Source organism: Carica papaya, chromosome 6 (assembly GCF_054855325.1).
Source record: "Carica papaya isolate Zhongbai chromosome 6, ASM5485532v1, whole genome shotgun sequence".
Lineage (NCBI taxonomy): Eukaryota > Viridiplantae > Streptophyta > Magnoliopsida > Brassicales > Caricaceae > Carica > Carica papaya.
The window spans coordinates 28,652,201-28,667,211 of record NC_142314.1 but is presented as its reverse complement, the minus strand read 5'-3'; the positions used below and the strand labels follow the sequence as shown (position 1 = coordinate 28,667,211).

The 15,011-nt window shown below is 30.3% G+C and overlaps 1 protein-coding gene across 1 annotated transcript; it reads left to right on the top strand.

Moving 5' to 3' along the window:
- The first annotated feature begins 828 nt into the window (after positions 1-828).
- On the top strand, positions 829-6,193 carry RNR1 (ribonucleotide reductase 1). Its single transcript, XM_022039841.2, has 17 exons — positions 829-1,293; positions 1,574-1,635; positions 1,724-1,811; positions 2,153-2,416; positions 2,551-2,791; positions 2,871-2,947; positions 3,135-3,305; positions 3,391-3,483; positions 3,578-3,727; positions 3,814-3,900; positions 4,026-4,190; positions 4,264-4,383; positions 4,564-4,766; positions 4,844-4,993; positions 5,076-5,223; positions 5,614-5,697; positions 5,784-6,193. Exons 1-17 carry the CDS (start codon positions 1,066-1,068, stop codon positions 5,880-5,882), a joined length of 2,430 nt encoding a protein of 809 aa, XP_021895533.2. The 5' UTR covers positions 829-1,065; the 3' UTR covers positions 5,883-6,193.
- Positions 6,194-15,011: the final 8,818 nt, after the last annotated feature.

The following is a 15,011-nucleotide window of genomic DNA, read 5'->3' as shown; positions in this document are numbered from 1 at the left end:
TAGTCCCATATACAGACAGTGGAGTTGAATTGACAAAGGAGAAAGATTAATGGTTGTTGTGAAAAAATTTTGTCTTCATCTCCTCCATGCTTCATTTTGTGTATATCCACATTCTTTGGAGTTCCCCTAAAAGAGCTTTCTCCAATTTTTTTTTTTTTTTTTTTATATTTCGCTTTAGTCACAAGCTTCTTTGTGAATCTTTCTTAAAGCTTCTTATGGAAGTCTTTGAATATACACATTATACAGTACGTATATAAATGTTTTGTTAATTAAAAAAAGTAAATCATATAATTGTTATCATGTATTACATGTCACATAACATTAACATTTATTAATATCTATATAAATATTTTATTAATAAAAAATTAAGCCACATGATAAAAATAAAGGGTGTCCAATGCCATTTGACCAAAGGGGTGGAGTTGAAACAAATTTAAAACTTCATGTTCTATTCAAATAAAAAAAATAAAAATGTTATTTAAATAAAGTAATACAATACAACAATTAAATTTATATTTAGGTAAAACAAAAAAATTTAATTTTTTATTAACTTCACCTACTTAAAAATTAATAATCTAAACTACCTCTAACTAAATTTATATTTAAATAAAATTTTTTATTAATTATATAATAATTAAAAATAAAAGTTTATTTAAATTTAAATTAATAAATAAAATAAATTATAATCAATTTATTTTTAATAATTAATTATCTAAGTCACTTAAAAAGGTCATCTACAATTAAAGCGATTAATGCGGGGCGGACCCCACCACCAACCCCTTCAAAGTTTCCAATTCAAATTTACCCGCCATTCTCCACTCAGACATCTTCTTGTGTCGCGGACGCTTCCTTCCCCGATTTGGCGGGAAGTTTTCAAAATAGTCTAAAAGCATCTTCCCGCATAATTAATTACAGGACACTATAAAACGACAAATGAACAAACCCTAGAACCCCCAGAATTCAAAGTCCCCGCCTCCATTTCTCTATCTATCGCTCTTATCTACAACCTGCTCGACGAAATTCCTAGCAGAATCTAAACTTCTGCGCCGGATTTTAATTGCCAAAATGTATGTCGTCAAAAGAGATGGGAGACAAGAAGCGGTGCACTTCGACAAGATTACTGCCAGGCTGAAGAAACTGAGCTATGGTCTGAGCAGCGAACACTGTGATCCGGTGCTTGTGGCTCAGAAGGTTTGTGCTGGGGTTTATAAGGGAGTTACTACTAGTCAACTCGATGAATTGGCCGCCGAGACTGCTGCTGCTATGACCGCTAATCACCCTGATTATGCCTCTGTGAGTTCTTTTGTTTTTTCTCCCTGTTTTCCTCCCGCGGACTTTATTTTTTATTTTTCCTGGCGTTTGATTTTGTTTATGTGTTTTGTTCTTTTTAGACCGTTTTGTCGGATATTTTAATTTTGAAATATGGATTTTTGTTTTTTAGATTCTAGGAAATTTTGATTATTTCGTTTGGAGTCTATGCTTTTATTTCCTTAAGCTCGTTGTATTGAGAAATTTTTGTTGATTAAATAAAAATTGACTGATCTAGTTTGCTCTTGTGAGTTTCTTGTTGCAGCTGGCAGCGAGGATTGTTGTTTCTAATCTGCACAAAAACACTAAGAAGTCATTTTCTGAAACGTAAGTGACTTCCACAATGTTGGACGTTGGATTCCTGTTTGAAATAATTGCTGGAATCTTAGATACTTGAGTTTTCTTCGTCTTGTAGGATAAAAGACATGTATAATCATTTCAACGAGAGATCTGGACAAAAAGCTCCTCTAATTGCCGATGATGTTTACGAGATAATCATGAAGGTAAAGTGTATGTTTGAAGTTCTAACCTCAATTTCAAATTTTGCTTTATTGAGCTTTTTGTCTGGTTGGAAATTTTCATAGTTGTAAAGGCTCCAATTGCTCATGCTTGATTGCTTGGTTTTTCCATGATGTAATGACCTGATATTTCCAAATGATCAATTGTGTTGCTCCCTTTTGCACACAATCACAAAATGGAGCATTTAAATGACTCTAATAATAGAAGAAAATCAACATATGGTTACCTCACCATTTTTGTTCCCTGCTTCTGAATTGTGATATAATATCCATTTTTCTAATTGGTTGAAATTGTGATTTACATTTTGGTCAATTTTTCTTTTCAGAATGCAGCTCGTTTAGACAGTGAGATCATTTATGATCGGGATTTTGACTATGATTATTTTGGATTCAAAACCCTTGAGAGGTCCTACCTCTTAAAGGTTCAAGGGAAGGTTGTTGAAAGGCCACAGCACATGCTGATGAGAGTCGCTGTTGGAATTCACAAGAATGATATTGAATCTGTTATTAAAACGTACCATATGATGTCTCAACGATGGTTCACTCATGCTTCTCCTACCCTGTTCAATGCTGGCACACCAAGGCCTCAAGTATGTTCTCTCCATATACATGTGTTCTCATTTTCCAAAAGTTTTATTTTTAAATCTTGATACTGTCCATATTTATTATGGATAGGGGTCTATTGTTTACTTATTACTGAAAGTAGTTTACTTGTGTATTGCAGTTGAGCAGTTGCTTCTTGATATGCATGAAAGATGATAGCATTGAGGGCATATATGATACTTTGAAGGAGTGTGCTGTTATCAGCAAATCAGCTGGAGGGATTGGTGTCTCAGTTCACAACATCCGTGCAACAGGGAGCTATATTCGTGGGACAAATGGTACTTCTAATGGTATTGTTCCAATGCTGCGGGTATTCAATGATACTGCACGTTATGTTGATCAAGGAGGAGGCAAGAGGAAGGGTATGTTTATTTTACCTAGTTTACTTAATGTCTAGTGCTGTCTGGTTTCGTATTAAAATATTATCTGTGATATATGAAGGTGCTTTTGCTGTGTATTTGGAGCCATGGCATGCTGACATTTTTGAGTTTCTGGACCTTCGGAAAAACCATGGGAAGGTGAGATATTCTAATTGGATCCAAGTAATATATATGCTGAAAAAAGTATACGTTTATGAGTTATTAAGTGCCTTCAACTTATTCTTACAAAAAGAAGTGATATAGCTTACCTCCAAAATTTATTGGACTGCATAAATATATGCACCAATGGATGTCAATAGCTTACAATATCTTTTAACCATTGCAGGAAGAGCACAGGGCTCGTGATCTATTTTATGCTCTTTGGGTACCTGATCTTTTTATGGAAAGAGTTCAGAGCAATGAGTCATGGTCGCTATTTTGTCCTAATGAAGCTCCAGGGCTGGCAGACTGTTGGGGTGCTGAATTTGAGAAGCTTTACATACAATATGAGAGACAGGTGAGTTTGGTTCTATCTTCTTGGCCTTGTTTATTATACAAAGTTTTCCATATAGGAAATCTTACAGATGCCATTCTGCATTCAGGGTAAGGCAAAGAAGGTTGTCCAGGCACAGAACCTTTGGTTTGAAATTCTGAAATCTCAAATTGAAACTGGGACCCCTTATATGCTTTTCAAGGTGATTTATGTGAATATTGATCTCGTTTTCTGTCAGTAATCATGAATTAGGAATATGATTCAATTCTGCCCCTTTTGTTGTATCTTCCTTTCAGGATACTTGCAATAGAAAAAGCAACCAGCAGAATCTGGGTACTATTAAATCTTCAAACTTGTGCACTGAGATAATTGAGTATACTAGTCCAACTGAAACTGCTGTTTGCAATCTGGCATCTATTGCTTTACCTAGATTTGTTAGAGAGAAGGTGGGCAACGTATATATTGCACGGCAAGTTATTTGTTTATATTTATTTTCTACTCATGATTAAGCAATTGTACGTTGTCCCACCAGGGGGTTCCACTTGAGTCTCATCCATCTAAACTTGTTGGCAGTAAGGGCTCCAAGAATCGATATTTTGACTTTGACAAATTAGCAGAGGTTTGACTTGTGCTAGTTTTCTTGAGCTTTTGCTCACAATGTTATTTATATTGAGTCTTGATTAATTGGAGAGTAACTTTTGATTGCAAATTGTAATGTGTTATGTTATCTTTGTGGTTGGGCAGGTCACAGCAATTGTTACTGCCAATCTTAATAAGATAATTGATGTTAATTATTACCCCGTTGAAAATGCAAAAAGATCAAATTTTCGGCATAGACCCATTGGTATTGGGGTTCAGGGTCTTGCAGATACATTCATCTTACTTGGCATGCCTTTTGACTCTTTGGAGGTAAAATTAACCCCTAGAAGGTTCATTTAAACTTTTGACTTGTATCTGAGAGTTAGGTTTATGTAATTATCAGGCGCAGCAGCTGAACAAAGACATATTTGAGACTATATATTATCATGCTCTGAAGGCTTCTACTGAGATAGCTGCAAAAGATGGACCTTATGAAACATACCATGGGAGTCCTGTGAGCAAGGTATGAACTGATGGTTGGAGTTCCATTTAAAATATGGCAAGTATTGTATTTGTATAAATTGTGTTTTCAGATTCCATTCTTACAACTTAGCAGGGCATGGAAGCTAACAACACTTGAGCATCTATGAAGATAATTAGAGTTACTCTGTTGCTAACAGCTCCTTTGGCTATTGTTATACAGGGAATTCTTCAGCCTGACATGTGGGGTGTTACTTCATCAAATCGATGGAATTGGAGTACTCTTAGGGACATGATATCAAACCATGGGGTGAGAAATTCTCTTCTTGTAGCACCAATGCCAACTGCCTCGACCAGCCAAATTCTTGGAAATAATGAATGTTTTGAGCCGTATACTTCCAATATCTACAGTCGCAGAGTTCTAAGGTTTGTCCATATTATCCTACAATGTACGGTTCTTTAAAGTTGTAATATTGGCCTCTATAACTCTTTCCCTTTTGCAGTGGTGAATTTGTAGTGGTGAACAAACATCTTCTCCATGACTTAACTGAGATGGGCTTTTGGTCTCCTGCTGTCAAGAACAAGATCATATATGAGAATGGCTCTATCCAGAATATTCCGGAAATCCCTGATGAGTTGAAAGTAATATACAGGTAGGATTTTCTTTCTTTTCAGTCTTTGCTACTCTTATGTATATATCACGTTGAGACCTTATTTTCTTAAATTTACAATCAGGACTGTTTGGGAGATCAAGCAGAAGACTTTGGTTGACATGGCTGTTGATCGTGGATGCTATATAGATCAGAGTCAGAGCTTGAATATACATATGGATCAACCCAATTTTGGCAAATTAACTTCCTTGCACTTCTATGCTTGGTCGAAGGTATATTCTTTGCTGAATGTTCCAATAAGATAAATCTCCATCATGGAGTAAGATTTAATGGATGCAAGAAAGATGCTTTATTTATGGTGCTTGTGCTCTGGCTTCCGTTCTCTTTGTTCTGTGATGCTTATACGTAAATATGTTTGTTGATCTAACCAATGTTGAGTTTATCTCCAAAGTGGTAGTGTTGGATTACAATTTAAAAGTTCCTGTCTTCTGGTGAGAAGCAGATGTGATGTTTTTGTGTTTTTGTATAGATGATAGATTATGTTATATCCAATAACAAGCTAAATTTGTTGCTTTATTTGCTGTATCAATCCAGTGCTTTGTTCTTAAAATGGTAGCATGCATGGTCTTTTCTGATTCTTTTCATGTTCTTGGCAATGAAAGGGCTTGAAAACTGGAATGTATTATCTGCGGTCCCGTGCTGCAGCTGATGCCATCAAATTCACTGTTGATACTTCTATGCTTAAGGTAATGTTGTTAAAGTGTGATGTATGGATATGGTATAGAAATCTGTTGTGTGCTTTACTGAAACAAATTTGTTGGGTGGAATGCAGGATACTGCTAAGAAGGCAGATGAGGATATTGATACCAACATGGCACAGATGGTTTGCTCTCTAACAAACCGCGAAGAATGCTTGGCTTGTGGAAGTTGAGGAGTTTTTTATAACATTGGCACCAGGTGTTCTTTATCTGTAAATTATTGTGTATGATTAGGGGCAACAAAAACAGCTTGACTGCCCTTACAAGTGGCTATCTGGTTGGGAGATAAAAGGTTCATGGGTTTAGAAGGCCTTATAAAAGGGAACCCTAAATATGGCTTCAAAATCTTTTGTATAGTTAAGTTATTTGCGGCTGGGAGTATTTTACTTCTCTGTTAAGATGCATTAGATTCATCATTAAGGTTTGAAGACTAGAAGCTTCAACTATAAGTGCCAATTACTATATGACAATTATCAAAGACAAATGATAAGTGTTTCTCTAAGCTTTAACAAGATCTTTAAACGCAACTTTGTCAAGTGGGTTCAGCTCATACTAAAAACAAAAATAAATAATGTACATATATATATATATATACACACACACACACACACACATGTGAGCATGCATAAAAGTTGGTTTCTTTTTAGAATTTGGTATATTTGCTTGGGTAGGATAAAAAAATCATACACCAAGTAGAAAAAGAGAAAATTACTATAAAAAGAGACCTTGTGGCTGATGAAATGACCTTATTGAAAACACATAATAAAGAAAAAAGAAAAGGAGGATTGTGGCATTTGGACAAAAAAAAAAAAGAACAAAAAAATTATTTTTGGGGCGTGAAAATTTAACAAAAATGTATGGATTCTTTTATTTTTTATTAAATTTTTTATATGCATTGTTATTAATTAGCGGATATTTATTGTTTAAGAATATTTAAAAATAATTTCTCTAGTATTTACATACAAATATGGAGGTTTGTAAAGTATTGATTATGGAGATAATTTGATATTCTTTTTTATTATAGAATACAAGTTTGTGATTACCTTATAATTATTTATATTCATTAATTTTTTGATAATGAATTTAATTTAGAGTTTGACTTATAAATTTTTCCTTATACACTTAAGGTTTTCAATGTAAAATCTATGTTCTTGTATTGCGGTCTGCATTTATTTATTTCCTACAATGTAATTAATTTTTTTAATGGATTAGTTAATTAAGTTTACACAATTAATATTATCCAAAACATAACAAGGGGAATAACAATCAAGTTATAACTATTAATTGTGTTAAGTAATGGATAACCTGACATGATTAATCATTAAATTTTAGGGTATATCATTAGATTTGAAAATTGATGGTAAAAAATAATTTATAGGTAAAGATTTGTTTGATTCTGAAAAAATAAATCAAATAAAAAATCTGATAATGACTAGAAAAAATTACACATGAATATTATAGAAAATGTTAGATAATGGGTTGAGTACAATATTTATGCTTATATTGTAAAAAACTTTTATGCGGAAGTCATTTATTATTGAATTCAACACATCTTAAGGAAAAAAAATAATAAAAAATTAGAACTACATATCATTCTAAGATGATGCATCCATAAGGTGATTGAGAGACCATTTGAAAAAAATTTTAATTATCTGACTCACTTCTTATCTCTATCTAACTATTATGCACAAGAACTTTGTAATTTTCGGTTGATGAAAGATACTTTGAAAGAGTAATTTGTGCTCATTTTATAGATAAGAGGAGATGCCAAAGTACATTCAAGGTAATTGAATATGTTGAAAACTATTTCTATTATTGTAGTTTAATACCTATAAAATATAATAATTATATAATTTATTCCATCAATGTACCTTTTTCTTTGTAACGCTTATTTATTATTTTATGTGTCATTTAAGTTGGCTTTAACTCTTATAGATGGATGGAAAAATAAAATATTAGATTAGTGAGTCATCCACTTAATTGTTGAAATTAACATTCTCCCATTTGACCCACAAAACCAATTATGAAAATTATAATATATATTTTATACTAAAATATATTTATTGGTAAAATAATTTTGATACGTAATTATGATAAAATCAGCCGAGAAGTTCAAAATTACTACACCATAATACTAAAATAATATAGATTACAAATGTAAATTATAATGGTCATACGACTTCAATGTTACATTTCCTTCTATGCACCACACATCAATAACCTTTACTAATTTAGTTCATAATACCAAAACAGTCTCTATAATTTGTCTTGTACATCCATAATTAAAAATAAGAAATAACGTAAATAAATTTTAATGCTCAAAATGTCAATTATTCAACCATCAAAACATCAATCGTAATAGTACGGATTACTCAAAAGACCTAACCTTACAACATGGTCTAGATATGTCTTTGGAGGTAATCCTTTAGTTAATGGATTAACAATCATAAGTATGGTACTAATATTTTCAATCGACACTTGTTGTTTTTGAACTCTTTCTCTAACAACTAAATACTTTAAATCTATGTAATTAGATCCACTATAATATTTGTCATTCTTAAAAAAGAAAATAGTTGCGATACTATCACAAAATATTCTTAGCGGTTTGACAATAGAGTCAACAACACCAGACCCTAAAATGAAATTTCACAACCACAAAGCATGACTTGAGGCTTCAAAACACGCTATAAACCCAACCTCCATTATGGATGAGGCAATAACGGACTATTTTACACTATTCCACAAAATTACCTCATTTGCTAGCATAAAGACAAAACCTGAAGTAGACTTTAAGTTATCACGACAACCACCATAGTATGAGTTCGAGTATCCAATCACTTCTAATTGTTATGATCTTTTATATGTAAGCATATAACCTTTTATCCCTTGAAAATACTTCATAACCCTATTTGTAGTTTTACAGTGTTCAATTTTTAAATCACTTTGACTTCTTCCCAACATACCAATAACATAATTGATATCTGATCTAATACAGGTTTGAACATACATCAAACTTTCTATAGCAGATGCATAAAGAATATTCTTCATCCACTTCCTTTCTAAGTCATTCATTAGGCAATAACTTTTACTTAATTTGTTACCTTTAAGAATGGGTGCAACACTGGCTAAACACAACCGCATACTGAATCTCTTTAAAACTTGGTTAATATATTATTTATGAGAGAACTTGAGAACTATATTTGAAGATTTCTATTCCAATTACATAAGTTGCCTTACCCATATCAACCATCTAAAAGTTTTTAGAGAGATATTTTTTAATTTCGTATAACAAACCAATATCACTACTATCTAGCAAAATATCATCCACATATAGTATTAGAAATATAAACTTACTCCCACTAATTTTCACATATATGCATTGATCAACAAAGTTTTCCTTAAATCTAAAAGATGTAATGGTATCATTAAACTTTATACACCATTTTCTGAAAACTTGTTTAAGACCATAAATGGATTTCTTTAATTTGAAAGCTAAATGTTCTTTTTCTTTTTTTGTGAACTCTTCATGTTATTCCATATAAATATCTTCATCCAAATTTTCATTCAAGAAAGCAGTTTTTACATTCATTTGATATAACTCTAAATCAAAATATGCTATAAGTGCCATAATGATTCGTAGGGAGTCATTTTTAAAAATTAGAGAGAATATATCTCTATAATCTATACTTTCCTTTTAAATAAAACATTTGGCTACTAGTCTGCCATTAAATAGTTCGATAATGCCATTAACATCGCGTTTGGTCTTGAAGACCCATTTACAATCGACACTTTTACAATTATTAGATAATTCGATAATATCACAGAAATCATTATGGTCCATAGACTTCAACTCTTCTTTCATATACTATATCCATTTATTAAAATTATCATTTTCCATAGCTTGTGAAAATGTAACCGGATCTGTTCTTATTCTAATATCAAAATAAGATTTTTATAGATATATCACATAAATATAACTGATTTTTTCCCTATTTAGGTCGTTTTATAATATTTTCAATGACGATATCTTCTTGTGGATAATGAATCATTTCTATTATGTAGCTCACTTTCTATAACTTGCTGAAAAGGTTGAGTAACACTTGTTTATTGAACCAAAAAGGGTGGCGGGATATCCACTCTTATTTCTTTAAGGTCTATATTTCTTGGTTCTTCACTCCCATTGATTTCATCATTTTCTAAAAATCTGGCATTGTCGGTTTCAACTATTCTCTTATCATGGTTAGGATAGTAAAATTTATACCATTTAGACTTATTTGGATAACCAATAAAATATCCAGATATTGTCCTTAAGTCTAGCTTTTTCTTATGAGAATTAAATATTTTTTCATTCGCTAAACAACCCCATATATATAAATGTCTTAAACTTGGTTTTCTACCAGTCCATAACTTGAAAAGTGTTGTAGATATTGCCTTACTAGGAACTCTGTTCAAGATATATATTACGGTCTTTAAGGCTCACCCCATAAAGAAATAAGAAAAAAAGAGTAACTCATCGTACTACTAACAATTTATATTAAAGTACGATTACGCCTTTCAACAACACCATTCTAATTGTCTCTCAACCTCTGTGATGTACACCTCAAAGATGTCAATGGTTTAAGACTTATCATGTATTAGATATACATAACTATACCGAGATATATCATCTATAAAAGTGATAAAATATCTCTCTTCAGTGAAACAAGGAATGAAGAGTGGTCCGTAATTGTCCGTATGAATTATCTCAAGAAGCTCATTATCTCTTATAACATATTTCTTTGTATGTTTAGTTTGCTTTCATTTTATGCAATCTATATATACTTAAAAATCAGTAAGGTCAAGATTTTATAAAATTCTATCATTCACTAATCTCTCAATACTTTCCTTAAAGATATGTCCTAGACTTTTATGCCACATGAATAAAGGATTTTCATTAATTAAGCAATGTGTTGAGCTAATATTTGAATCTAAGGTAACTAAAGTTTGTGCAAATTCATGATTCAGACAAATTTTATATAAATCATCATATAAAATGCTAGAACCAATTGTCATTAAATTAAATACTAAACTTGATTTTTCACAACTAAAATAAATTGAATATCCAACAATATCTAATTTGGATAATGAAATTAAATTCTTAGAAATCGAAGGAACATAAAAAGTGTTTAAAAGATCCATCTGATGATCAGTCTCTAATAGCAAGCGATATATACCTACAGCTACCACTTTTACTTTGAGATGGTTTCCCATATAGATGAACTTTTCACTTTTTTTTTGGTTTTCAGATTGTAAGGAATCCTTGCGTTGAATTAGTAACATGAGTTGTGGCTCCAGAATCAATTCACCAAGTATTAGAAGGAATCTCAGCAAGATTTAATTCATAACATACAAATGAAATATTCATATATCTCTTTTTGAACAAAGCTTTACACTTATTACATTCATTTTTCACATGACCTTTCTTGCTACAAAAGTAGCAATTCATAGTAAATTTTCATCATGATTATGGTTATTTTTTCCATATTTATTATGTTTCTTTTGTGGATTGTTCTTTACTTTTGTGGATTTGCCTTTATTTTTCATAGCTCCATGAGTAATCACAAGGGAAAAATTATGTCCATCTTGCTTTAATCTCATATCCTCCTGAATACACTTGATAGTAAGCTTATTCATATTTCACTTTTCCTTATTAGTATTATAGTGAATTTTGAATAAAGCAAACTACGGAAGAAAGTGAGTTAATGACAAATTGAACTAAGAATAACTCATCCATGTTTATGCCCAATGCCTTAAGTTTTGTAGCCTTTTTAGCCATGTTAATAAATGTGTTGCTGAACTCTTTTCTGACTATCATATTTCATGATGATCAATTCAACCATTAATGTATTTTTAAGAGATTTATCGGCGCTTTTGAAACACTCCTTTACATATTTCATAAATTTTGAGGCTATCTTGGTTTGAGGGAGAGAAATTTTGATGTTAGTGGCAATGATCATTCTTATAAACATAAGACTGAGTTTGTTTGACCTTGTCCAGACTTTCAATTATTCTTTCTGCTCTAGAGTACTATCATCGATAGCTTCATAAGGTTTTTTAATTTTTAAAGTGAGGTCGAGTTTTGATAAACCCAATAAGAATGAGACCCTTTCATACCACTCTGTAAAATTCGATCCATCAAAAGTTGTTATTCCAGATGCAAGAGAATATAGTGAAGTAGAAACTGTAAAAATAGAACAATACTTACACTAAGGCCTCAAGTATATTTATAATATAAAATTTATAAACGATGCACTATTGATATCACTATAGTTTTTATTTTGGGTAGAATGTTAGCATATCTAATGTTCACTCAAATGTACTTAAAATACTTAATATTTTGCGTCACTTATATGTTACCTTTTGGTACCTATCCAAACAATATAAAATAAACTATCAATTCATAATTAGTAGAAAATGACTCTCATTTGGGTTAGTTTTAATCTTGTACTTATAAAAAAAAATATTATTCCTTTATAAGTTTCTCTTAATTCTTTAATGTAGTTTAATTAATGCAATACTCATCAACCTGGGTTACTTTAGTAATTTGCTACGTTAATAAATTTTAAGTAATAAAACTACGAAATCATAATTTGTATAAAATATACATATATATTTACAAATATAAAATTAACTATAATTTAAAAAACATAAATGTATATACATATATACAAGCTGTTAGGATAATAATATATATAAACTGTTAGTGTAATAATATATATAAATTGTTAATATAAAATTATATACATGTATATAAACTGTTAGTATAAAATTATATACGTATATATAAACTGTTTGAATAAAATTATATACATATATGTAAACTGTTAGTGAATTAATATATATATATATAAACTGTTAGTATAAAAATATATACATCTATATAAACTCTTAGTGTACTTATATATATAATAATTGTTAGTGCAATGATATATATATAAACTGTTAGTGTAATATATATATAAACTGTTCGTATAATATATATATAAATTGTTAATAATATATAAATATATATAAACTGCTAGTATAATTTATATGTATATATAAACTGGCAATAATATATAAGTATATATATATATAAAATTATTAGTATAATATATGTATATAAATTGTTAATATAAAAAATATATATATGAGTTGTTAGTATAATAATATAAAAATATATATAAACTATTAGTATAATATATATATATATATATAAACTACTAGAATATATATAAGCTGTTAGTAGAATTCTAATGTGTGTGAATTCAATCTCGCTCAAATACTAAACGAATGAAACTTTTATGCTGAAGTAATTTATTATTGAATTCAACACATTTTATGAAAAGAAAAATAATAGAAAGTTATAGTTATATACCATTATGAGATGATACAACCATAACGTGATAGAGAGACCTATTGAAAAAATCTTTAATTCTTTGACTCACTTCTTATCTCTATTTAACTATTATGGACAATAACTTTATAACTTTTAGTTGATGGAAGACACATTGAAAGGAGAATTTGTGCTCATTTAATAGATGAGATGAGAGATCAAAATACATTTAAAGTAATTGAATGTATTGATAATCGTTTCTACTATTATAGTTTAATACCCATAAAATACAATAATTCTATAATTTATTTTAAAGTTACCAATTCCATCAAGATACTTTTTCCTTTACAACGATTATCTATTATTTTAGATGTCCTTTAAGTTAACTTCAACCGTTATAAGTGGATAGAAAAATAAAATACTAGATTAGTGGGTCATTCACTTAATTGCTGAAATTAACATATGTTCGTAATGAAATTGATGCTAAGGTATTGTGAAAAAAAATTGAGAATATGTATGAGATGAAAAATATCAGAATAAACCTTTTACAATAGGAGGCTAGTAAACTTGAAGTTTAAATAAAGAAAATCTATATCATAATATCTGAGTTACTTTTAAGATTTAATAAATCAGTTATGCAACGTGAAGATATAACTCGATGATGTATTGCAAACTTTTCTTTTATTAAGTTTTTTACCAAACAATTGGGAAATATTGATAATGTCTTTTAACTACTTTGCTCATAATGGAGTTATTATTTTACATATGGTAAAAGACTATATGCAAAATGAAGAAATTAGATGTAAGAATGTGGGTGCATATTCTTCATAGATTCTTGTCACAAAAAACAAGGATAGAAGTAAGAGTATAGATTATAAGGGGCATGGTAAATCTAGAAGAAAGTCTAGGCAAAGAGGATGTTCAAATGTTATCACAGTAGTAAAGATAATCATATTAAAAGAAACTATAATTTGTTTAAGAGATAATAGAATTATGAGAAGACTAAAAAAATGCAGATAATGATAACATAAATGATACTGCATTTGAAGAATGCAAAAAACTAATAGGACTAACCTTGTAAGTGGATTAGTGTAATGTTGTCATAGATCTTTATCTTGAGTAGATCATTAATTAATGAGCATGTTATCCTGCTATAATTAGGAGGGATATTTTGTTCTGAGTGCAACTCATGAAAATTTGCATATTGAAGATAGATAATACTAGTTATATAAATATAGTGGGTATTGGTGGAATTCATGTACAAACTAATTTTAGTTGTACATTTAAAACTAAAAAATGAGTGAGATGTACTAAGTCTATGCTTGAATTTGTTGTCTACTCATTCATTAAATTTAGACAGTTACCGCAACTACATTGGTGATTAGAAATAGAAGTTGATTAAGAGTTTTATGGTGGTTAAAAGTAACACTTAGTGTTAATTTAAAGTTAACATTTAGTGAGTTTATACAAAAATTGATTAATTAATTAACACAACTACACTTGTTTTAATTTTTTTTACTCATCATATTCTTATTTACTATAACACTACCTATTTGTCGTACTTCAAACAATCTTAGAATATGCATCTCAAATGAGAAAAAAAATATTTTTTACTTTTATGGTACAATGTATGAATGTGCGACATATATTGTCTCCTCTACTTTTATGGAAGAGCTAAGTCTAAAAAGGGCTCTCCAAAGTCAATTATCAAGCTTTTGAACTCGCCTTGAAGTCGATGAATGATTGCAAGACATTCTCGCCAATCTTCTTTACCCTCTTCAGTAGTTATCATGTTAACTGATTCTGCTTGGGTTATTTCGCGGAGGGGTTGACATGACCCTTCGTTACCTAACTATGATAATCGTAGTCTTTTCAGATGGGAGAATCAAAGAAGCTACCAAGCTTTCAAGCGAGTTTGCTTGAGTATTCACCCCTCTCTAAACGTGGA

Coding starts and splice junctions, on each gene's coding strand:
- RNR1 (XM_022039841.2), top strand. CDS start 1,066: ATGTATGTCGTCAAAAGAGATGGGAGACAAGAAGCGGTGCACTTCGAC. Junction 3,306..3,390: donor ACATACAATATGAGAGACAG/GTGAGTTTGGTT, acceptor TTCTGCATTCAG/GGTAAGGCAAAGAAGGTTGT. Junction 4,994..5,075: donor GAGTTGAAAGTAATATACAG/GTAGGATTTTCT, acceptor ATTTACAATCAG/GACTGTTTGGGAGATCAAGC.